The 24,974-nt window shown below is 45.5% G+C and overlaps 2 protein-coding genes and 1 long non-coding RNA gene across 8 annotated transcripts in view; 2 read left to right on the forward strand and 1 right to left on the reverse strand.

Annotated features, from left to right (window-relative positions):
* The window catches only part of NHEJ1 (non-homologous end joining factor 1), a 108,855-nt gene extending 105,740 nt beyond the window's left edge, over nt 1-3,115 (forward strand). For all 3 annotated transcript variants that reach the window (XM_083624809.1, XM_083624811.1, XM_083624810.1), the window contains one exon: nt 122-3,115. In XM_083624809.1, the coding sequence (XP_083480935.1) occupies nt 122-202 (81 nt within the window). In that variant the 3' untranslated portion in view covers nt 203-3,115. The remainder of the gene's footprint in view (nt 1-121) is intronic.
* Nucleotides 1-24,974, reverse strand: part of LOC310767705 — a 112,715-nt gene that overhangs the window by 64,347 nt on the left and 23,394 nt on the right. The gene's annotated exons all lie outside the window — the stretch shown is intronic.
* Nucleotides 10,895-24,974, forward strand: part of IHH (Indian hedgehog signaling molecule) — a 28,151-nt gene continuing 14,071 nt past the window's right edge. Inside the window, exon 1 of the mRNA XM_083624757.1 lies at nt 10,895-12,106. Within this exon, the coding sequence (XP_083480883.1) occupies nt 11,801-12,106 (306 nt within the window). The 5' untranslated portion in view covers nt 10,895-11,800. The remainder of the gene's footprint in view (nt 12,107-24,974) is intronic.

A 24,974-nucleotide genomic window follows, 5' to 3' on the forward strand; every position in this document is an offset into this window, starting at 1 on the left:
GCCAAATGCTCGAAGTGAATATACCAGAGAGATCCTGTGTGGCTGTAATTGTTTTTGTTTGTTCCTACTGATGAATTGATTTGTTAACTGATTGGTTCTAACTATTGCCTCTTCTTTCCAGGTACCTTCCTCCCAGACCCAGAAGGTTCATTTGCCCATTGCCAAGAGCAAAAGGAAGAAGGCAAAAGGGCTATTTGGCTGATGCAAATGACTCTTCCACAGAGACAGAAATGCTGTTGTTGTATTGAACCTCTCCCTCTTCCTGGAGCAACTGGAAGAGAGATGGACTTTTCTCCTCCAGAATACAGCTATGCCACTCTGTTCCTTCCCTCTCCCCTCTTTCTTGCCATGTTGGGCACCATAGTGGGCAGTATCCCCTTCCACACTACAGCTGTCTATTGCCCTACCTCTGGTTATTTTTTTCTTAATTTCTGGAGTACAGATACTAGCCTTGAAACTTGGAGATGATGCATTCAAAGTAAAAAGCAGGGAAAAGAAAGTGGACAGTGATAGGAATCCAAGATTGATAGTTATCTGGGCTCCTACTACACCTATTCTGTCCATAAAATCTATACCCCACTTTGTTAATGTGTGTGTAATGAAGACCTTGGATAAAAAAGTTGGGCTTACTGATGCAGTGTCTTTTACACATGCACTATACAATGCAGCATTGCCAGCATCAATCAGCTGAACCACATCTTCTTTTTTCTACACGCTTACAGCCTTCTTGGTGGTAGATAAATGTTTAAGAAAGATGTGGACATCGTCTAACAAAGGTGCAAAACCCAAAGCAGGGCATGGGTTGGGGTTGTGTTAGTCTGTGTGATTTGCATGGTCTTTCTTCTGTCTCTACACAGAATCTATGTCTCTTAATCTGTGTCTTCCTTCTCTTCCACTCAGCACTTGCTTCCTCTCATCCTTTGTTTAGTTCTACTCTATTTTTCACAAAATATACTGCAGAGGATTAAATTTTGATGAAATGAAGGTACATTATACTGATTCAAGCAAATTCACACAAACATAATTTTAGCCTGGGCTCCACTTTCCTTGATGCAAACATTTGCTTTTTTTAAGGCACAGAATATTCTCTTCCCTAAGTATCTAATGTTAAGTCTGTGAAACCTTAGTCCTTTGACTGATCAGACTTTTCCTGCCCTTATAGCTAGAGATAGGACATAACCTTCTACCTTTATTTTTGCACAGAGGCAGTCCAAGGGATGCTGGTGCCTGAGGTAGAAAAATGACACCTTCCCTAGTAGTAGTAGTAGTAGTAGTAGTAGTAGTAATAATAATAATAATAATAATAATAATAATAATAATAATAATAATTTAAATCTTTTGCTGCCTATCAATATTCCAAAACTTGCCATATACCATGTCTAACAACAAGTTTAGAACTGCAGCACCCAGAACTCGGAGCACATATGGGGTTCTCTTGGACTTTTTGTTTAATATCATCATGTTTGTAAGCTGAAGTTCCACACATCCTGAAACATTTTCTGCAACATAGATCTACACAACTTTGGACTTGCCAAGCTGAATTACATCTTTCATCTGAGGATCACAGGGCAGTATATTTAAAAATCACCTTTCTGCCCCATACGAATATAAGGGCTCACTGAGATCTCAGTATATCTATTGCTTTTGCTATTTGAGACCACAAGAACAATGGGGTTGTATAGCACCTGGCAATGATAGCATTAGGCTTCTGGGCTCTGTTTGGCTTGTGCAGTCATGAGTTGTACAGGACTGTGCTGTAAACCCTTCTTACTCATACAGTTCATTACTACATAGTCCTGTCTTCACTGGAGTACAGTTCTCTTCTTGCACTGACTTTTACTCTATTCTTATGCCCTTCTTCTATCCTTCAACCTGCAGAACCTCACTATACCAAACCTCCAGATTTTTATAGCAAACGTTGTGTCATTTGATGCCCATGAAGTCCTAGTGTTGTGAAAGGAAGCAGTTTACTGTAGCTGCAAAGCAGGTTTCTAACATACTACCCCCTCATACCTGCTTCCAGGATCAAAAGGTGAATAAAAACAGATTGCTCTTGGCCAAAGGAATTACAGGCTATCATTGCAAGCAAGCTGGAAAACCACATCCTAGAGGCCAGAAGGGGAAGAGGCTTCTGCTATAGCAAGTGATGCTAAAGAATTACCTTCCCCCAAATGCTGTCCTGCCCACTTTGGCTGTCAGTCAAGTAGTGCTCATGCTGTCCTGCTGGGCCACACCCAATAGCCACAGAACCATTCACAATGAAATTAACTCCTCTGACCTTAGAGGGAATTAAGCTAAAAAGTCTCTTCCTTTTCCTCCCCAGTGAAGCCAGAATAGTTCAACTCTGCTGCCTGTTAACAAGATACTGATATGAAAAATGAAGAAATAGTAGATGCAGAGTTCTGGAATTATCTAAAGATTCATCCTAACATATTGGGGTTTGTCCACTGACATAGTGCGACACATTCTGCTATGGTTCCCACTGCAGAAACAGAAGGACCAAAAGGTTTCAGTGAACTGATTGTAGAGTCTTAGATTGATTAACCAGAACAGTACAGTTTTACATTACTGAATGTTTTTAAAATGAAATCTGGAGTTTATGAAATCTTGAAATCTGGAGTCTTAAATTCATATTTTGAACCATATAGAATGAGTGATTACATAATATATAACTTAATGTTCTGGGGGGGCACATGCTTTGCATGCAAAAGATCCCGTGTTCAATCCCTGGTACCTCCAGATAGATATGGGAAATGCACCTGTCTGGAACCCTAGATAGTCAGCCACTGCCTGTCAGTGTACAATATACTTGCAGTCAGTCTTAGCTCCCTAGTTTATCTAACACTAATTTTATACTCAAACTTCATACTCCTCCATTTCTATTGTTGACATATCTGTCTTTTTAAAGTAATTAATATGATTATGTTTATTACATCTGAATATATATTGGGGGGAGGGGGGAAATTGTTGAAACATAGAGCCCCTCCAGATGTCTTTTTTATTGCACATTCATCATGATTTGCCCCCAATGTGTTAATGGTGAAGTTGTACATGATTGCACTTTCAATAATGTGCCTGTGAATGTTCCAGGGTGATTAAACTAGATTAGTTGCAATTGATGCTTGTCCTGTGCTTTCTTGATAACAATTCTGTAACTTCTTGTACTACGAAAGTACCAACTTCCTGTCTTCATCCACATGGCTAAGACACAGCACATAAAACTCCAAACATAACAAACAAAACCCCAAGTCCTAAGCCTACAATTTCAGGCAAAGGAAACATGCCTGTAGGGGAAGTGTGCAAAGATTTGTACTGAGACAGTAAGGGACAAAACTGCACATCTCCTGATACAAACTGAGGAGGCAAACAAACATCTTTCCCCCCTTCCCAAGAAGTCGGGGGCAGCTTGAAAGAGTGAACACTGCTTGTGTGTGTATACTCATTCCACTGTTATCTTTGATCCAATAAGTTTGGCAGCCTTTTCATTTTTGAAAAAACCTGCACAACCTGTTTGAACATAAGCAACAAAGTGACAAAAGGGACATGTTTGTACACCACAAGAATCAAAGCCTCTTTCAAACCACTTTCAACTCTCTTTAAAACAATCATCTGGCTCCTGTCTGAGGATGTCCTAGAGGCTGTCATTCCAAGCAAACAGGTTACAGGCAACAGGCAGAATGGGTGTGAGCTCTGTCTGCAGAACACAGTCCCTGACCACCACACGGCCCTGCCCAAGTGGTGCAGCCCAGACAAGCATCTGCATTTGTCATTAAAGAGACATCATCAGCATAAGGAGAAGTGAAAGAGTTTTTTGTAAAAATAAAAAATTGAAGTAGTGGTGTTCCTGTTCAGAGACTACTCCTGGCTGAGCTACTTTCACCTTTGCATTAGACATTTCCTGCTAGGAAATCAGGCGGCAAGTGACACTGGGAAGGGTCCAAAAGCAGCCATTGCAATTAGGACTTGGTGTATCGTTAAGAAGGAGCGTTCTTGCTCATCAGGCTAAGTAGCAGAGAGAAATGACACGGAGTATGCTGACAAGACTATGACATTATTAATTTGTTTGACAAGAGTTTAATGACAGCTACTACCATGACACAAAGTAATACTCAACTACTGTGTCTGTGCCAGTCACTCTAGTTTCATGTTAAAATATTATATTAGCTGGTTTTACTATTAGCAGTGGAAGTCACTTTATGGTACAACATCACCTTATCCATATATGGCACTTGACCAATCTGCAGAACTGGCACTGTTACAGGTGTCGCATGATACTCATCTCACAGTGTAAGAAATAGATATTTTACTGTGGCAGCACCCACACTCCCAGCCTGTTGGCATCAGGCAGGTGCCTTCACTGTACTCTCTTTGGTGCCTGCTAAAAATATTTTTGTTTAGGCAAGCCTATCCAGATATGTAGACACATGTTTTATTCAGTTTTTCAGCTTATCATTGATTTTAATTATTTTTAAATAGTTGTTTTTACTACTCAGATGAAAGCCCTGTAGAATTTGTATATAGGATAGTAGCCTTAGGGTCCACTGTGTTCTGCCAAAATTGCATGTTTGTACAAGGTGTTTTCTAGTGTGTATCTTTTATATATATTTTTTTATTGCCACTTATTTATTTTTACTTCTTGAAACAATTATTTTACAACTTAACTACAATTGTCTCTAAGTGGTGTACAATAAATAAAAAGGTAAAGGTAAAGGACCCCTAACCGTTAGATCCAGTCACAGACGACTCTGGGGTTGTGGTGCTTATCTCACTTTACTGGCCGAGGGAGCCGGCGTTTGTCTGCAGACAGCTTCCGGGTCATGTGGCCAGCATGACTAAGCCACTTCTGGCGAACCAGAGCAGTGCACGGAAATGCCGTTTACCTTCCCGCTAGAGCAGTACCTATTTATTTATCTACTTGCACTTCGATGTGCTTTCGAACTGCTAGGTTGGCAGGAGCAGGGACCGAACAATGGGAGCTCATCCTGTCACGGGGATTTGAACTGCTGACCTTCTGATCGGCAAGCCCTAGGCTCTGTGGTTTAGACCACAGCACCACCCGTGTCCCGTGTACAATAAATACAATACAGAAAATATTTAAAAATTGTCAACATTATAAATTCATATTTCTATTAAAATTCCTGCTGGGATAAAAGCGGTGCTTGGAGTTCAACAGAGTGGGGGCCTACCTGATCTCAACTGGGAGTTCCATAAAATTGGGCGCACAACACTGAATGCACTGCTTCTGGTGGGTAGGAGTCGTGCAGCCGAACCATGGAGACCATTAACAGTGATCCCCCCAAATACCTCTGTGACTGGGCAGGGATATAAGGGATTCAGTAGTCCTTGAGGTATCCTGGACCTAAGTTGTTAAGGGCCTTGTAAATTAATACAAGAACCTGGCCTGGTAGTGTAGTGTATGGGCAGCCAGTGCAAGTGTTTAAACACCTGAATTATGGGCTGGCCATAGTATAGTCAATGTGTTTTGAACCAGCTGGTGGAAATGTACCCGCAAGTGAAGGAACTATAGGACCCCCTACTGCAATATTTGTCCCCTAAAATAAGTCCACACTCAAATCAGAAACAGTTGGCATAGCTTGGGATGGTCCAGGGTCTATTCCCAAATGTAAATCCTGCTGTTTCTTATGTTTCTTAGTTCATTCATATGTTTATGAGTGACAAATTGCATAGAGGGACATTATTTGCACAAAGGTGAAGCTTTTGGTTTAATGCAATACTAGGGCACCTTGCAGGGGGAAAACTTACTTTATGGAAGAAATCTCCCCTGCCCCAATTTCTTCAGGTAGTAGAAGCACCTCTCTTGAATGAGGAACTGCAAACCCAGGAACCAACTTCAGTCTCCACCCTTGCCTTCTAGTCTCCACAGCATGGGTGGGGAACCTCAGGTTTATGGGGTGTCAAATAGAGACCCTCCAGCCCTCTTAGTATGGCCCACTGAACTCTACCCAGGACCCTCACTCATCCTGCTTCACCCCCTGAATGTTGCTGCCTGGCTGGAATGTGTCATTGATTTCCCTGGATGGAGGATAGAGAGGGGTGTGTGAGTGTATGCAGAAACTAGCCTGCTGTACAAAGGCAAAGTTTACATTCGTTGCTCTGCCCACTTTTGCTTCTATCTCTGTCCACCACTAGCATATGGCCCCCAGAAAGATGCCCAGAAGGGAAATTCAGCCCTCGGGCTGAGAAAAATCCCTATCTCTGGTCCACATCAGTGCCTGAATACAAAGATTCTTTCAAGAATACAAAAATAGATTTCTGTCTCCATAGAAATAGTACCCCATATTGAAAACTTCCTTCAGTGTCCCACCCAATAACTATACAGCTCTTCATGGTCACTTACACTATTACGGTGAACCAAGGAAAACATTAATGAAAGATAAGGGAAGCAGTTGGGGAGGGTAAAATTAGTTAAGCTGCAGAGTAAAGTTATACACATGCTTTCCTAATCTACACTTGTTCTCTTAGTTTACAGATGCAAGAGTTGCCTTCCAGTGTTTAACTAACTTGTAGGGAGTCTGCAAAACTGCCTATATATTTTTGTGAGTGATCTCCATTAGCTCCTGCTTGTATTATAAAAATTTATAATGCTACAGTCTTCTAGTGAGACAGTAACCTGAGCGTAAAGGCCCTGAGAAGAGGGTAGAGAAGAGTATGCTAATGCACTTCATACCATCCACGCCCCTTCTTGGGTTGATGTCCCAAACTCCCATCAGCCTTAACTCTTCTCTCTCCACTTCTTCCTCTTAAGTTCTAGCCCCCAGTCTTCCACCTAGTGCAGGGCATATACCTTGTTATTTACTTGGGGTGTGTGTATTCAAAGTGAACACCACACATAAGAACATAAGAGCCCCATCATAATCAGGCCAAAGGCCTATCTAGACCAACATTCTGCTCTCATAATGACCAGCCAGATGCCTATGGGAAGCGCAAAAGCAGGACTTGAGTGCAACAGAGCTCTCTCCACTTGTGATTTGCAACAGTTTCAGGAGTCTGAACTTTCTTTTCTTTTTAATGCATTTCTGTCCCTTAAGACTGACAATAGGACTGTGTATGGTGTGTAATGATGTCTCAGAAGCCCAGGAGAAAGGGGAGGGTGCTCTGAGCTAAATTTTCTGGTGTGGATCTTAATTGCCCAGCATAGCATATCTCCCTCATATCTAGTATGAGCTGATTGGAGCATAGAATGGTTCATTTTACAGTGATAGTTTTATTTGACACATTTTAGTAATATTAGTTATACACACTGTAAACAGGTCTAAAAAAGTATTGGCACTCAGCATCTATTAAAAAGAAAAAAGAAAATAGCACGCCCTCCATCTTTACCTGGAGATACCACGAGATAGCAGCAATTCTGTTTACCTCTGGATACCTGCTGCTTTTATCTGTGGGCAGAGCTATTCAGTGGAAGCCAATGGAAACTCATAAACCTGGAGCAGATAATCTCCCGCGCATTAGATTTGCAGTGACTACACCGAGAACTTGTGCTGAACCCAACGCGCACGTGGGACCCGGACAGCGTCCAAGTAGGCAGCCTCGCTTTGCAAAAATTCAATCTGGATGGTCAGTAATGCAAGGAAAATTCCCCCTCTCCTGTCACAGAAGTGCGCCTCGGTTTTAAAAAATAAGGAAATAGTGCCCCCTGGACTGCAATGCCAGTTGTGATTATGGGGATTTTTCCGGCTGCCCTTTTCGTGTGCCAGCCTGAGGAGGGAGGGATCCATTCAGTACTGCTACACCCTCCACGTCTCTTTTCGAGTCAGTCAAAGCCACCACCCACTCCCTCACGTCAGAACCAGAGAGGCCCCCTGCATCCAAGGCAGAGGCTGTAGAACCCAGCTCTCAAACTACTTGGGAAGCACAGCTGAGCTTCCCCAGGTCTTCTTTCTTTGGCGATCACTCGTAGCCGAGTAAGATTGTCTTCCACAAACACGGTTTTAACAATGAGTCCGTAAGTGACTGTGGAGGCCAATTCTTGACCCACACGTCCTTCCACAGTGGGGACATTGGTTCCCGGGCATGGTAACCCTGTGGGCCGTGTTGTGTTAAGCCCGAAGAAGTTGATCGGGGCCGTTTGGGAGTAAAGAGGAAGCGTTTCAGGGCGGGAACTCTTGGCTGTGTAGGCTCTTTGTCGATTCCCCCTACAGTGTGGAGACAAACTGACCCCCCTCTTGCGAGGCGGGGGGAGAGAAAGGGAAAGTTGGATTGGCAGAACTGGCTAGGACGCGGGGTAGTTTTCAGCCTATCTGCTATTCTTCACTCCCACTACCCACCTCACGCTTTGATAGAGTTGATACAGTCCAGGGAAGAGACTACAGCCTAGACGGGGTAATAATCCCTAAATCGCAAGGATTATGCCTGACCTCATGGGAACAGCGAACGAAGAGCCAGGACCTGTTTCCTCATGGTTGGCGCTCTGTTGCCCTGAAAGTTTGTACCAGCCCGTGCTTGAAGGTGCTCAATACTAAAATCAAGTGGTTGTTACTACTTCCTCTGCCGATCCTCCCCTGACAGGTTAACGGGATTGCTGGCCTCTGGGTGCCGGCTCAAGGGACAGGAAGTTAGGGAGTTGGTTTATACAGAATCAGACCATCCACTTGGTCCACTTTAGCTCCTTACTGTCCCCACTGACTGTCAGCAGCTCTCCGTGATTTCAGACAGGGGATATTGCCAACCTTATCTAAAGATACGTGTTAATGTCTGGAATCTGGAACCTTCTGCATGCAAAGCAGCTGCCCTCCCCCAGAGATGAATCCTGCCAGTTTTGAAGCCCCCCACCCTAAGTCCACACATCTCTTGCCCGTCCTAATCGCCAGAACCACTGACTGCCCCATATGCCTTTTGTGGCTCCTTCCTTTCCATCCTTTTGCCTTGTTCTTGCTTCCACCCTACCTTAGCTGTCTGCCACAGCAGCCGCAACAAGGAGGGCGGGGGCAAGCTGGCTGCTGATGTCCTCTTTGCAACAAATGCCCCATGGAGAGTATCCAGTGAGTGGATAGAGTTGCAACCTCAGTACTGCCCTCCATGCTGCATCCCATCCAGTCTCCACTGAACTTGCAGGAGACATGATTATTTCATAGCCCCAGCATGAACGTGCACGTGTGTATGTGTTCAACCAAACCCAGGAAGCCAGTGTGTTCCTGGTGCCTAGATAGTTGGAGTTGACTCTGAGGATTTGGATTCAAATCTCTCCACCACCACTGCGCTTCTGCCATTGATTCAGTGAGTGACCTAAGGCGAGTCATAAGCTCACCCTGCAATTTTCTTTTTTTAGAGCAAATTCCACATTGGCTGCAGAATGGCTGTGCAGGCACCAATAGCTATGATATGCTTATATTTGCAGTAATAGGTTGCCATATTCAAAAAGCGACCTCTTCCTGCACCCTTCTAGGGTAATGTTGGATCAGATCTTGGTTTAGAGTCACCGGATGGGTTGCAAACACTGGTAAGAAGGCCCAGCCCAGGAAAAGGCATCCCCAGGAAAAGCTTCCCGTACAGCTCAGTATGGCTGTAGCAGGTTCTCTCTCTCTCTCTCTCTCTCTCTCTCTCTCTCTCTCTCTCTCTCTCTCTCTCATATAGGGAGCCTGGTGATAGAATGTAACCCAGGTGGGTGTAGGTCGAGGTGGTGCCATCAGAGCAAATCCAGGACCCCACTCAGCAAAAGGACCAGGAAGGGATGTCTTACTATGGGTTGAAAAAGCGAAATCTATTGGTCCAGAGACTAAAATGGACCTAAATGCATCAGTGGTGGGTAGGACAGAAAGCAGTAAGTAGGTGGCAGATGGATAATCGGCAGATGTTTTGTGATTGTGAAAGGAGGGAGCGGGCGTTACTAGAGGTTATGGGTAGCCCATTCGGGTTCCCATCAAGGTAGGTCTGAGGGGTCCTTCAGATACACTCTTTTGCATTGGTAGTTAAGACGGGCACCCTCCAGATCCAGTTGGACTACAACTGGAATGACCCCTGACCAGTGCAATCTCAGGTTGGTAAGGAAAGGGAAAACTGGGTAGTGCAGAGAAGTGGCAGAGAACTGGATGCATGGGCGTAGCCAAGGGGGTCCAGGAGGGGCAGCAGCAGCCCCAGATCAAGTAAAACAATAGAAATACTTAATTAACTGACCAATCACGTCGGTCCTGCTCCCCCCGTTAACAAAGTCCTGACCCCCCCCCCAAAAAAAAATCCTGGCTACGCCCATGGCTGGATGGATGAATTAAAGGTGAGGAGCAACAGAGTCCAGAGGAGGGCAGACCTCCGGGAAGTCCATTTATTATATAAAAGAAAATCGATCAAGCCGAAGCTCTTCAGTATGTTTTGAGAACTCTCTTCTCCCCAAGGCCTGAAGCACAAGTCTGCCTCTGACTTCTCGATTATGAAAGAGAATCCGAAAAAAACTTTTCACATGCTCGGGTTCACGCTCTCTTCCTCCCTTCCTCCCTATCACTTTGCATGTGCTCTGAAACTAGGTACACGGCCCCGGGACTGAATAAGAAAGCTCTCGCTCCTCTCTAGACAGAGGTGCCAACTTGAATTAAATATGGGGGGCAGGTAAGCCCCGCCCGTCGACCCCTAGGAGTTGGCTCCTATGTCTCCAGGCTGCGCTCCCGGGCGTTGTGTTGACTTTGCCCGCTGGCAGCTGCAAGGGGAAGCCCGGCCCAGGCGGCATTGTTGTCTCAGCCGGTTAATCAGATCCTACGAGTCGCTGTGGAAATATCGGGCCTCCTGCCGAACAATAGGGCCCCAGGAGGTGGTGGTTAAACTTCAACCAGCTTAACTTCCCCCCCTCCCCGTCGGAACCCAGGGAGCCGGGCACGCGAGCCAGGCGGGGACACCCCAAGGCAAACACAACACGGGGCGGCGGAGATGGGGGTAAATTGGCGGGGGGGCATTAAGGGATCAGCAGGGGAAGCAGCTTTGAGAAGCTGAGGGCACCCGCCCCCAACTCTCTGTCCTCTTTATTTTTTTGTAATCCCAGCCAGGGATATGAGAGCGGGTTGGGCACCCGTTTTAACTCCCCCAGCCAGAACTGGCGCCAATTGTGGCAGCCTGGGACTGTGGTGGGGTGGAGAATGGCATTTGCAGACCGATCCTGCACTTGGTGGGGGCTTTTGTCCGGCGACCGAACTGACACTAACAGAAGTGGGCTTTACTCGCAAGTAAGCGTGTGCCTCGGCCCGCCGCCTTTTGGCCCCTCTTCGTGGCGCACGTGGAGTTGGGACTGGGCGCCAGGCGGGAGGGGGAGAAGGGGCGGCCCTCTTTGCCGTGGCGCATGCCTCCCCCGATGACAGCAGGTGAGCGAGGCGCGGGGGTGGGTCGGGCTCCTGCCCCCCCTCCCCGTCGGCGGGCCCTGGTAGTGGCAGGCAGGCAGGTTCCGCGGGGAGGAGGCGAAGGAAAGAGGGAGAGGGAGGGCCGGCCACGGGTTGGGTGCGGTCCTGGCGGTCCCCGATCCCGGATCTCTTCAATTTCCCCTCTCTGTCGCTCACTCGTGCGCCGCGAGCAGAGGCAGCGGCAGCGAGAGCAGCAGCTCCGGCGGCGGCGCTGACCGCTAGAGCGCGGCGGCGATTTAACCGCGGCAGCCAAAACAAACGGGGCCCGCGCTATTTATTGGCGGCGGCCGGAGCGGGCCGGCTCAGAGCGGCCCATCAGCGCACCTGCCCCGCTCGCCGCATGGACGCTGCCGCTGCTCGCTGCCCGGGGCTGCCCGGCTGCTGCTGCCGCCGCCGCCACCACCGCTGCCGCTGCTACAGTTCCTCCTGCTGCTGAGCGCCCGCTGGTCGTCGTCGGAGCCATGAAGGCGGCGCGGCTCCTGCTCCTGCTGAGCGGCTGCACTCTGCTCTTGCTAGCGCCGCCGGTGCGCGGCTGCGGGCCGGGCCGAGTGGTAGGCAGCCGCCGCCGCCCGCCCAGGAAGCTCATCCCGCTCGCCTACAAGCAGTTCAGCCCCAACGTGCCCGAGAAGACGCTGGGCGCCAGCGGCAGGTACGAAGGCAAGATCGCCCGCAACTCCGAGCGCTTCAAGGAGCTCACGCCCAACTACAACCCGGACATCATTTTCAAGGACGAGGAGAACACGGGCGCCGATCGCCTCATGACCCAGGTAGGCACCAACCCCAGCCCCTGCTCCAGCCGCGTCTCTCGCCTTCGCTCGCTTTCGCTGCCTGCCTTCTCCAGTCGAGTCTACCTGAGCGGCACGCTAGAACCCGAACCCACGTGCCCCCTGCCGTGGCTAAGCTAAACGCGGCACCGCGCTCTGCGCTCCGCTGAGCTGCTCCGTGCCAAGTGGCCGGCGAGCCCTTCGGAAAAGGGAAGGAATCCTCCGCCGCTCGCCTTCCCTTCTCCAGGGCACCTGCTCACTCCGTGTGGGCTCTGGCCACCTGTTTGCTGCCACCTCCATATCCAGTCCTGTGGGTTTCGCCAGCTTTCGAGGAAAGCAAAGCGTAGCTACGGGCACTATGACCGTGGAAGCATGGAGAGATTACCGGGACCTTTGGAATGGCTTTTTGGAAGTCAGCTCCGGGTTCCGATCACTTTCCTGCTCCCCAATCCAGACCTGGAAAGTTATTAGACTCTCATTGCCGGTGGAAACCCTGATGAAAGTTTAGGGGCGATGATGCATAATCAATACCAGATCCTTTTATGCGCTTGGCACCGGTAGCAGTAGCACGGGAAAAATCACCCTTCTTTAGGTGTTGTGAGGGCGGATGCATTCCGCGACAACTTCTTGTTATTATTGATTATATATATTGGTTGCGTTTTTCGGGGGGGGGGGAATGAACTCAAAGCAACTTTAAAAAACAAAATAGATATAAAACAAGAATAAAAACATAAAATATACCAAATAACATGCATAGATGAGCAAATCCAATTCCATCCCATCCCACTTAAAAACATGTTCAGGAAATTAAACTCCCAAGGCCTGGGTGAATAAACATGATTTTTACCTGGTGCCCAAAACAGCTAGTCAAGATGTCAGGTTTGCCTCCCTCAGGCTCCCTGGGAAAAACATTCCACAATCAAGGAGCCACCACTGTGAAGGCCAGTTCTTGTGTCATTACCCTTTGCATTTCCCTTGGAGAGGATACACAAAGGATTGCCACAAATGAAGTTCTATGTGTGCATGGTCCCAATCCGGCAGAGGCGCCCAGGACTTTGAAGGGTTGGTAGGATGGTGATGGGGAGAAATTGAGGTGTTTGGGGATTGATTGCCTGCCTGCTTAGTTTCACAGACAGCATTAAATCCTTTCATTTCTCTTCCTCCCTCTCTCATCCCTGCTCTCAATTTCTTTCAAGAAATGAGATGTCTCATCAGGCACCAGCATAAATTGAAATATGGAAACACATATTGTAATGTGGAGGAAAATGATAGTTGAAGTGCATTAAGAATCATTATTATTATGAACTTTATTCTTCCCCACACCCTTTTCCATAGAGGTGATCACCACAGCACAGATTTGCAATATATTTCATATTCTTATTATAGACTGAACAATTCTGTGAGATAGTCTAGGCTGAAAAGTACAGTGCAAGCAAGGTTACCCAGTGGAGCTTTGTGGCTGAGAGGATTTCATACAGGGATCTGTTCATGTATGGTTGGGGGACCATAATTCCCATTATCCCTAGCCATTGGTCATGCAGACTGGGACTGCTGTATGTTGGAGTCCAACAACATCTGGAGAGCCACTGGATCCCGATTTCTGATCTAGGTCCAGCTCTATAGCCGCTGTCCAATTATAGCTTGTTTGCATAGAGAGTAGGTTGTGATAGCAAGGCACCTGTCTGTTAGCAAAAACAACCTGTCTGGGGGGCAATACTTTGACACCTACCTCCAGTGGTTGCACATATTTTGCCTTACAAGGCAGCAAGGGTGGGCATATATGCCCCCTGACCTGCTGTTTGTCCTCCCCATCACTGCAGAAACCATTTCCCTAGCATCTAATTCAAGCAGCACATTCCCTCTTGGCAACTATTTTGGTTTCTCTCCAATGCCCCTTTACTATGGTTTCTCCACTAATGTTACTATGAAAAGACTGGGTTTACCAAGAGTTCTGTTTTGGCTCATTCTCCACAAAGGGGACCCGGCACCTATTCAAGTAGACTGATGATTGTAGCCCCACAGTTCAATTCTATGTTGCTATGCCCAAAAGTAAATTCCACTGTGTTCAATGGGATTTACATCCTAGAAAGTGTGTTAAGGGCTGCAGCTTTAGTGTGGAAAGGTAAAGGTAAAGGAACCCCTGTCCGTTAGGTCCAGTCACACGCAGACGACTCTGGGGTTGCAGCGCTCATTTTGCCATAACTACATCCCACTAAGTTCAGTACAGCTTGCTCCCATGTAAGTATGCATAGGATTGCACCCAAAGTGTGATAGGTAGAGAAGCAGTACCCAATACTGGCACTTGAGCAAGTGGTTAAGCATGGATAAGTGCTTTGTGGGTACAATCAATCCCAGAAGTTGGATTTTAGGATAGGGAGGATATATTCTGAATGTCTCACCTGACAGGAATGCCATATCTTGAATATGACGTTTACCACTTGGTTTTAATAGCATTATTTAAATAAATAAAAAGAACAATCAATGTATCTTTAATTGTGACCTAATTCGATCTACTCTGCAACAGGCAGATGCCACCATGTCCCAAACTTTTAAAAAAAAAATAGATCAGTCTTCAGTGGTCTACTTAAAAAAGAAAGAACATAATTCTTGTATTCTACAAATGTGATCTAAGTTGCATACTGTACTCAGGCTCCCTTCACATAACTTGTGGTGTGAAGGGCAGGATATAAATATTTAAATATGTAAACAAACAAACATAAGAAATGCCTTGCTGGCTTTGAGCAAAGTCCATCTTGTCCAGCATCCTTTGTAAGAATCCTTGCAGCCAGCATGTGCTGGGTGGATCACCAGAAACTGGTGCAGCAGTGTCAACAGGGGCAGGACTTGGGGGCAGAAGTCTGGGGCCCCACTTGGGAGAATAAGCAGGATGGCTCCAAATATGTTGGGGTTGATTTATCACATTCTGAAGCAAGTGAAACAATGCACATTACCATCTAATGAGTGGATGGGCTGTTAGGCTGTTAAGTCCAATTACCTGTGCCATTGCACTGGTTAATCATGATCAGCCTTCTGTCCACTCCTGGCTTAGATGAAAACATCAAAGGTGTTGGTTGGCAGCTGTTAGCTCCAACAGTCAAAAGTTTTAACATTCATTTTCAGAGGCTGCTGCCCACATTGCATATCAAATGATGGAGATTAACAAGGGATAGTGAAAGCTCTGAGGACATGCTCTGCTTGTGAACCACCTAGGAATATTGTGCTGGTTTGGTCATGTCAGAAAACAGAATCCCTGGCTAGAGGGTAGTGGGTTATTTATTATGCTCTTCAGATGCTATTGACACTCAGTTAAACCCTACAATATAAGAAAAATGCAGTTCAATATCAGATGACATGGCAGAGCAGTCTTCGTCAGCCTGGTACCCTCCAGATATTTTGGACTGCAACTCTCCTCAAACCCAGCCAGCATAACATGATGGGAGTCATAGTCTGAAAAATCTGCAGGGCATCACATTGGCAATTACTGTGACACAGGTGTGCCGACTTGAATAAAATATTGTGGGGCCCAGGTAAGCCCACCCCACATAATCAGTCACATGACACAGTGCACACACACCATTTGAATGGGAATGCCTACAAACTTTGTGGGGGCCCAGCCCCCTCAAAATATTTTATTGTGGTAGCTGAAGCCCCTACAGCCCCTAGGAGTTGGCTCCTATGCTGTGATAGCCATAGAGCAGGAGGGATTCAAGTATGCCATGCCAGAAAAGCCTATGGGACTAGGGATAAGCATACATAGGAAGCTGCCTTACATCAAATCAGACCATTGGTGCATCTAGCTCAGTATTGTTCACACCAGCTGGCAGTGGCTCTCCAGATTTTCAAATGGGAGAGGCTCACTCCTACTTGGAGATGCTGGGGATTTAATCTGGGACCTTCTGAATGCAAAGCAGATACTCCACCACTGAGCTAGAGCCCTGTAAAACATGCCTAGCAGGCTCAGCATGTCACATGCAGCTACAGCAAAAGCTGAAACCGGACTCTTTTAGTCCCCAGCCAGTCTCTGACTATTGGAAGGGGAAACCCCTTTCCAAGCTAAATATGGGGATCCATTACTGACATGGGGGCAAATAGAAGATGCATGGAATAGAAGAGCATGGTTCCCCTTTATCACATACATAGTTGAACAAGACAACAACAATAATCCACTGACAGCATACAAATCAAAATGGCTAACCTGACCCAAAAATCCACCCCCTCACACACACAAACAAATTTCACTACAGCCAACCAAAGACAACTAACCACACCGTAGGCTACCCCCAACCTCTCTCACTACCAAAGAAATATTACAAGTGAATAGAAAGAGAACCCACACAAGTGATGCTGACACAAAATCCCACACATACACTACATGGAAGAATAGAAGCATCCCCACCCCACCCCATGCACCATGCCCACCCTTCCCCTCTTTCCGCCTCTTTTCTTCCCAACCCAATACTGCATGCAACACTAATGTCTCACAGCAAATTAAACTGATTCATAGAAAACACAATTTGAAAAAAGACACAATGCACGTATTTTTGAAAACTAAGAATTTATTAATTAAAATTATTTTAAAATAAAAAATATGGAGATCCATTTTAGTCTTTGGAGTCCAATTTGAAATGTGTTTTCTTGGAAATAAGTTTCAGTAACTTCAGTGGGATTTCCTTCCTTGAAAGTGCCAGTAGAATTAATACGCAAGTGATACCTGTTCAGAAACATCACACCCTTCCCTTCCCAAGAGCCTCCGCTTCACTTATAAGTCCTAGGGTAAAAAAAGTTTGTTATAATGTGCTTACCCAAGAATCACGTAACACAATGTGGAGCAGGATCCTGAGTATGCTAACTCAGATGGAGATTGGAATGACATTATTGCACAGGAAGCATGGTTTTTCCAATCCTATGTTTACCATGTGAAGGGGAAGGAGGTTTTGCAGGGGAGAATTAGTAGGCAGGAGGGAGGTGTTTAGCTTTATCTCATTGCCTACCCACTGCTTTACCTCTGGCTAACGTCTGTGGGGAATTGACCTGGGGGAAGTAGTTGTGGGGGAAATTGGTAGGCTGATCCTTATGTTTGGGACATTTTGAAAAGGATGCCCTAGCTTTCCAGTTAACATAACTGGGATAGAATCTGTCTTGGGGGATTGTTATAGCAAGGTGATTCTGCTTATTAAGTTGGAAGCAAAGAATCTGACTGTCTATAGGGAGCCTAGAGTTCACTAGGCCACCTTCTAAGCATACTGTAACATCAAAGCTAATTCTTAAAAAGCAAACTATTCAGAGTCTAATCTTTGTTTTAAAAACCATCTGGATTCTCCATTTAGCCTGTTTTGAGGAGATGGTGGCCCCAAATAGGGTTATATACTAAATCTAGAATAAGAAGGACTGGGGAAAACAATCTGCCTTCTGTCCCCAGCTCTGGGAGCGTTTTCATATTGGACCCTTAAAAAAAGCCCTGTAGTGTTTGTTTGCTTGTTTGTTTGTTTGTTTGTGTGCATGTATGGATGTCCATTTTAGCCAAGTGGAAGTTTTACGTTACAGATGTGGTAAATGAAAAACAAACAAACTCCTAACATTTAAAGCAGGGATGTGGGAACCTATGCCCCCTGCAGATGTTGTTGTAGACCAGCAACATTTGGAGGGCCACATTTGGAGGGCCTTGATTAAAGCCTCGGTTTTGACAATAGTCTGAGATAACCAATGCATAGTGGGAAGAAAGGTTGGGAGGGAGGCCTGTGAGGTGAATTGCTAGGGTCCAGCTACTTTTGGCCAGCTATTCTTTTTTGTGGTGGGGTAGGGGAAGAAGTACAATAGACTGGTTGTAGTAGATTAGACCTCTGGAGTGACAGGGGATGTCTCAGAAAGATCTAGGCCCACTGAATGTTTTAGAACTGCCTCTTGGAGTATAGACCCAATGAGATGTCGCTACTGCTCTGTACAGAGCCCTGTGATCTGAAAGACAGAGGAAATAGGGAGGGGGTGCTCCTAACATCTCCCTAAATGACATAGTTACAAGAACCTGTAGGTTTCGGTTCTGACACCAAGATGCTGAATGGGGCTTATTTCCCCCCTCCCCCATGCCTCAGTTTCCCCTGCTGGCCAGGGTTGCTGGAAGGATATTTGAGCAAGGTGAGTGCTGAGCATTGTGAAGATGTTGACACAAGCATGACTGAGATGCTTACACAGGGGACTATTCCCTCTTGTAAATTCCACAAGTCTTGCCCGTTGGAGCAGGAACCTGGGATGGTGATAGTTGGGGGATGGGTACTGAGGAGCCGGAAGTTATGTAGGACTCTTTCGGTATCACCGGAGAAATGCCTGTGGGCTCCAGGAATGCAGATAAAGAGCTATTTCCCCCTCCTGGTCTGCCACCCTGCCTGCCACCAGTCAGGGTTATGGTGCAGGTGAGTCTCCTAAAGCCTCTGGGATGCAGCTGGAGGTCTGCTGGGTCAGTGCTCTCACCCACCCTAGGGGCATGGGGGTGGGGTCTGTCACTGGTTAAAATACAGAGAGTGTGACAGAGTAGGCAAAACCAAAGAGGTTCACTGGTGTTGCACATGGCAGCTTGACTAGGCATAGGGATGTATTATCTGGCTGAACAATCATAACATAAAATCATGCATTGCCTCTATTAACAGGGCTTGGGATCTATGTGGCTTTCAACAAGGGCTCCGCATTCAAGAGACTCTGCTAGAAGTATCACTTAGCATGTTATAGTTCAGGGAAGAACCACCTTTGGCCCGTCAGAAGATGGATTCCATCTCCCATCAGTCCCAGGCAGCATGGTCAGTGGTTAGGGATGAGGGAACCTGAAATCCAATGATGTTTGTGTATGTTTACAGCAACAAGCTAACCTGATAATACTTGGACTTTTGTCAGCATCCCCACCTTCTCTCCAGAGCAGGCAGGCATGCTGAAGGCATAGCTTCTGAGGCATGATGCGAGGTTCAAAATGTATCACCTGAGCATGAGGGGTGCTCTTGTTCAGCCCCTCCTTTCCTCTCCACCCCCACCCCCATTACTGGTTTCTTATTGCTCTTGACTTGAGTTTCATCAAGTCCAAGGGTCTGCATATCCCTGGGCAACAGGATCCCGCCCACATGTCCTTATCACTCCATCTTTCTCAAGAATGTCAGTCTCTGTTTGCTTCTGGTGCCTGAGCTCAGAGGTGGAGATAAGGCCCAGGAATAGTTGCCTCACCTCTTCTCCACCCATCACCGCCCCCCAGCCCCAGCTTCCTTCTCCTTGCTCTCTGAACCAAAGCTCCCTCTCCATGATCTGCAGGGAGCTTAAGTTAGGCCAGGCCAACATCCTCTGGGCTCCTCCAGATTGGTGTGTGCATGCATGCATGCATGGGCGGAGGTAGGGAGGTTTGTGGATGTATTCTGCAACATGTGATTGATGCAATAATATTGCATCAGTGGTGGATTTATACTGAACTGTTCACACATCATTCTGCTTTGTTAGATGTTCTGTGATGCTCCCTCAATATGATTGCATTATTGCCATCTGGGCGGGGTACTGTTGCACAGTAGCACGAGAAAAGCAGGCAGAAAAAGAAGAAGAAGCCACCAAACCCAGAACACCAATGGTATAGAAAGTTATCGAATTCCATCAAAAGGTTACAGGATATAGATTGGCTGGAAACAAAGTAGTACGTCCACCCCAAAACCTTTGCAAGTGCATACATTATTGAAAGTGGGACAACACCATATTGTCAGAAAAGCACTGCTGAATGTCTGGGTTAGATATAAGGACTTGTTGGAAAATAAGACTCCAAGATGGTTATCACCAATGGAAGCTAAGGCAGTGAAAAAGCTAAATATGGAGTCGAAATGGCCAAGATATTGGGAAATCTTGGAAAAGGAAGGGGATAAACTGAGATTGCAGAGTTTCGAAAAACTAAAAGAGAAGGTGAGAGATTGGTTACATTACCATCAAATAAATGAAGTGCTTAAATTAGACAGAAAAATAGGTTTCCAGGTGGAAAAGTCAAAACTAGAGACTGAACTGTTAGAATCCAGCACTAAGAACTTGTCAAAAATGTATAATCTGCTGCTGAAATGGAACACACAAGATGAAACGGTTAAATCAACTATGATTACATGGGCTCAGGACATTGGTCATAACATCATGTTTGTTGACTGGGAAAAGTTGTGGACCACTGGGTTGAAGTTTACGGCGTGTAACGCCTTAAGAGAAAACATAATGAAAATGATTTATAGGTGGTACATAACCCCAGTCAAACTTGCAAAGATCTACCATTTGCCTGATAATAAATGTTGGAAATGTAAGGAAAAGGAAGGCACATTCTTTCACCTCTGGTGGACATGCCCGAAGATTAAGGCATTCTGGGAAATGATTTATAATGAACTGAAAAAGGTATTTAAATATACTTTCCCCAAGAAACCAGAGGCCTTTCTCTTGGGTATTGTCGGCCAGGGGGTGCTAAAGACAGATACAACCTTCTTTATGTATGCTACAACAGCAGCTAGAATACTCATCGCAAAGTACTGGAAGACACAGGATCTACCCACACTGGAAGAATGGCAGATGAAGGTGATGGACTATATGAGCCTGGCAGAGATGACGAGCAGAATCCGAGACCAGGGAAGAGAAGCGGCGGAAGAAGAATGGAAAAAATTTAAGGACTATTTAAAGAAATATTATAAAATTGGAGACAGTTAGAATGATGTTGGACTAAAATAAATGGTTACTATTAGTAATGATTATGACAAAGAGAATAAGGGTGATTAGCATAAATTTATAATAAAATAAGGTAAGATTTCGCTGAAAAACTGTAAGAATTTGGAATACAGAAACGGGAAGTAAGAGGAGGTCGAGGAAGAAAGGTTTAGAAATTGGGTTATGAAGTGGTACGTGTTTTTTGTTTTATTATTGTTGAATGTTTGTTTATGTATGTCTTGTTTCTGTTATATAAAAAATTGTTTAATAAAAATATCTTTAAAAAAAAAAAAAGAAAGTGGGACAACAGCCCCAATACCATCATTAGCACAAAGCATCATGAATGCTTATGAACAGGCTGCTGGTATTCGTTTGTGAGCTGCTGCTGGTCTTTCCCCCTCTCAATCTGATAGGGGAAAGAGTACTAGTTCTAGGGTCTAGTGCTCAGCTCCAGCCATCGTCCTTTGACTCTACCAAGACAACTGATCTTCCAAGTACCTCAAGCAACTGTCCCTCCTGGAGGTGGCTTTCATGGTCCCCATGATGCCTATTCACTGCTCAGTGCTCCTGCAGGAATAAGTGCCATTCTTTGCTTTCCAGACCAAAAGTTGCCAGCAACTTAGTGGAGCTGGTATCAATTTGTACAACAGTGGATACTTTTCTGAGCAGCACAGAAATATGCAGGCTGGGTAAATTCCCCCTGTCTATCCAAGGCCTGTTAGCAGAGCCCTGGTCCTCTCCAAGAAGTTGAGCTGCAGAAACTTCCAGCTCTGCCTACTTAATACTGTGGGTTGTATTTAACCTTTATTTAGCACAAGCAATGTGTACAGTGCTGTATAAAACAGAAACAATGTAGTTCCTACCCTTGCTTGCCACGTGCCGTTTCTTTACCTTGCCATTAAGGCTTATTTGCTAATTTTTAAAACCCAACTCTTCCTCCAAGGATCTCAAAGTGGTATATGTAGTTCTCTCCCTCATCCCTGTTATCCTCACAATAACCCTGAGAAGTAGGTTAGACTGAGAGATAATGACTAGTCATCCAGTGAGTTTCATTACTGAATGGGGATTTGAACCCCAGGTATTCCTTGTTTTCTAGGCTCTATACCACACTAACACTTACCAGCCCTTCTCTAAAGTGTACTGTAGATCTGTCCACTATAATATAAATCAGAGAAGGCTAACCTGCAGCAGCTGGACTGTGAACCCCATTACCCCTGACCATTGGGATTGTTGGCTGGGGCTAATAGATGTTAGAATCCAACAATGTTAGGTTAGCCACAGGTTAGCCACTCATGTAGGTTACATTTTCTGGACAAGGAGCAAATGGACAGTGCTGGTATTGCCAAATGATTAGTAAATATAGTTCCTATCCCCACCTTTCACCATGGACAACTTCTTCATAGCATCACTGACTGCATGCCCTGGAATGTGGCTTCCATTCTAAGGGTGTGGAGAGGGAACCCTGGAGAATATTTGTGGCTGAATATATGCAGGTATAGTGTTGGAAGCAGGGCTTGCTGAATTTTGTCCTTTTACTGATGAATTGGACTCAATAACTGAGGCAAGAAATGAGGAGAACCTCATCCCTTTCATATGTGAGCATGTACCGCTCCATGTGCTGTTTACTGAGCATTCAGCCTGATTTGTTTGCAGAGAAATTAGACAACATTAATGAGGCTGAATGATGTTGCATCAAAGCATGTGTTATCTCACACCCTCCAGTGCATTTCCTTAACTTCCCTTATTGCAAAAAGTGCAGTCTTTGGAGAAAATGGGCTTGTTACACAAGAGCTGCCAATCAGGTATAATTGTGCTGCCTGAATTTGTCAATATGTGGTTGAATCCCACCAGAAAATAGCAGCAGTCTGAAAATGTGCCCTGTATTTATATTTACAATTTATGATTATCCCCTTGGATGGTGGGAAGGGCAGACGTGTTATGTGCTTCACCAAATATCTAGCACCTTGTTAACAAAATCCCACTTTTTTACTGCTCAACATGTAGCCCCTATGCTGTTAGCCTTGGGAGAATTGATTGGGCACTGAGGCTTACATAGCTACTATAGTTTGATCCTTTCCTCTTCTGCTGCTTTCTCCAAACCCTTCATTGCAGCTCAAATTGCACCATGGTATAGCAGCCTCAGCACCTAATGTTGGGGATTCTTTCTGAGATTATCTGTTCCTATATCTGGGCATCAGAGGTGTTTCTTTAGAACTTGCCTTGTGGTCAATGAATTAAAGCACCTGCCTTGTGCCAATTGGCTTTCCTGTTGCAGCTCTACGCTGACACCTTCTGGCTACAGCTGGAATTAGCATATATGTGAATCAGTTCTGAATTTATTCCCAATGCAGAAGAATATGTACCTTGTGATTCCCTATGTAATTCTCCCATGAGCTTTCCCATTTCTCTGGGTAAATGATATAGCCTGGAAGAGTATGAATGTGAGGTGAAGGTGATGGGTACAATGGCTATTCCCTGTGCAGCTGACTGTGAGGAATAACAAACAAAGTCTTGTCTGAAGGCTGTATTAAGAGGAGTTATTTTGATGAGAGGAACAGCCCATGTATTTGGATTCACTAACTCAGGAGTTAGCATTTTAACATGGTGTTCTGGGGCCCTGACATGTCTAGAGCTAGTCCTTATTCTTGGTCTGCAGTTTAACATTTGTTTTAAACTGGTTTTAATATTGTACTTTATTTTTTAAAAAAGCATTGCTGTACTCCACCCAGGAACCATATGGTGAAGGATGGGTAAGAAATTGAATAAAATAAAATAAATAATAACAATCTCACAAAACCTGATGCAGCCAGATTCACCCAAGGGACTCATCAGCTTGTTTGTTTCTACAGTATGCAAAGTTAAGGTGATTTGGAGTGGTTTGTTAACTGTTGTTACAAGGAAAAGTGAGCCAGAGATGGGGATGGGAACCCAACTATGTAACCCCAAACTATGTAACCCTCACCTTTCCTATGGTATTTTAAGGAAATAAATAAATCTCTCTCATATATAAAACACTGTTTGTTGCCTTCTGTAGCGCCTTATCTCTTGAGGTCCTGAACAAACAGTGGTGTGTGTGGTTGTAGAAACTGGGATAGCCCTTTGTGCCTGCCCTGTTTTACTAGGGACAAAGGCCAGCCCTGGCCATATATGACCTTTCCTCTGAATGCAGGGGCGGGTTTTTGCCTCACCCTTGTGCTGCTGCTGCATTGCTCTTTGCCCTCTTCTCAAGGCTGAGTGAAACGTGACCTAAGGAGTGGGAGGGTCAGGCCTTTCATCCTTGCAGATTGTTGGCCACATTCCAAGGTCACACATGGAAGGGCTTTGCTGTCTTTTTGCAGTTTGGGATGATTCTCCCCTCTTTTTCCACACACAAAACCACACATTCCAATGTGGGGCTGCTTCTCTGTTGTGATATCCCAGGATTTCATGAAATACAATGGTACCTCGGGTTAAGAACTTAATTCATCTGGAGGTCTGTTCTTAACCTGAAACTATTCTTAACCTGAAGCACCACTTTAGCTAATGGGGCCTCCTGCTGCTGCTGCTGCTGCGCTGCTACTGCATGATTTCTGTTCTCATCCTGAAGCAAAGTTCTTAACCCAAGGTAATATTTCTGGGTTAGTGGAGTCTGTAACCTGAAGCGTATGTAACTCGAGGTACCACTGTATGTGTGAATATTGCAGCATGAGTGCAGTGGTGTTTTAGGACATTTCTGACTCTGAACTTAGCACACGCACACACCCTCTTTAGATAGAAATGTGTTTTACTTCATTTTATTTCAGTTGTGGGAAACCACACTGCTGTATTCAGGATGGGGGGACTTCTGCTTGTTCTGAAGAAAGGGGCACTGGACCTCTGCCTCAAAGTCCTGCCCTGACAGCACCAATGTACACATGATCACCTGGGTCATTACCAATCAATCGGCATCCTGCAAGAAACTCAGTTTGGCTGCTCTCAGATCAGAATGGCCTGTGCAGGTATCCCAGGGTTAATGTAAGCTTTTAGGTCTGTGCAGGACTTTAGTCACAAGTGACATATTTCGTGACTCATTTACTTGTAAGCCAAATCAGTGAGGTTCATGAATAGGGCATGGAGGGAAAACAGGACAGTAAAGCAATGAATTTAATATTGTTCAGTATGGACAGAAGCAATAGAGCATGACATGCCCATATGGTGTGTATAT

This window comes from Podarcis filfolensis, assembly GCF_964270895.1.
Source record: "Podarcis filfolensis genome assembly, chromosome: 1".
Classification (NCBI taxonomy): domain Eukaryota; kingdom Metazoa; phylum Chordata; class Lepidosauria; order Squamata; family Lacertidae; genus Podarcis; species Podarcis filfolensis.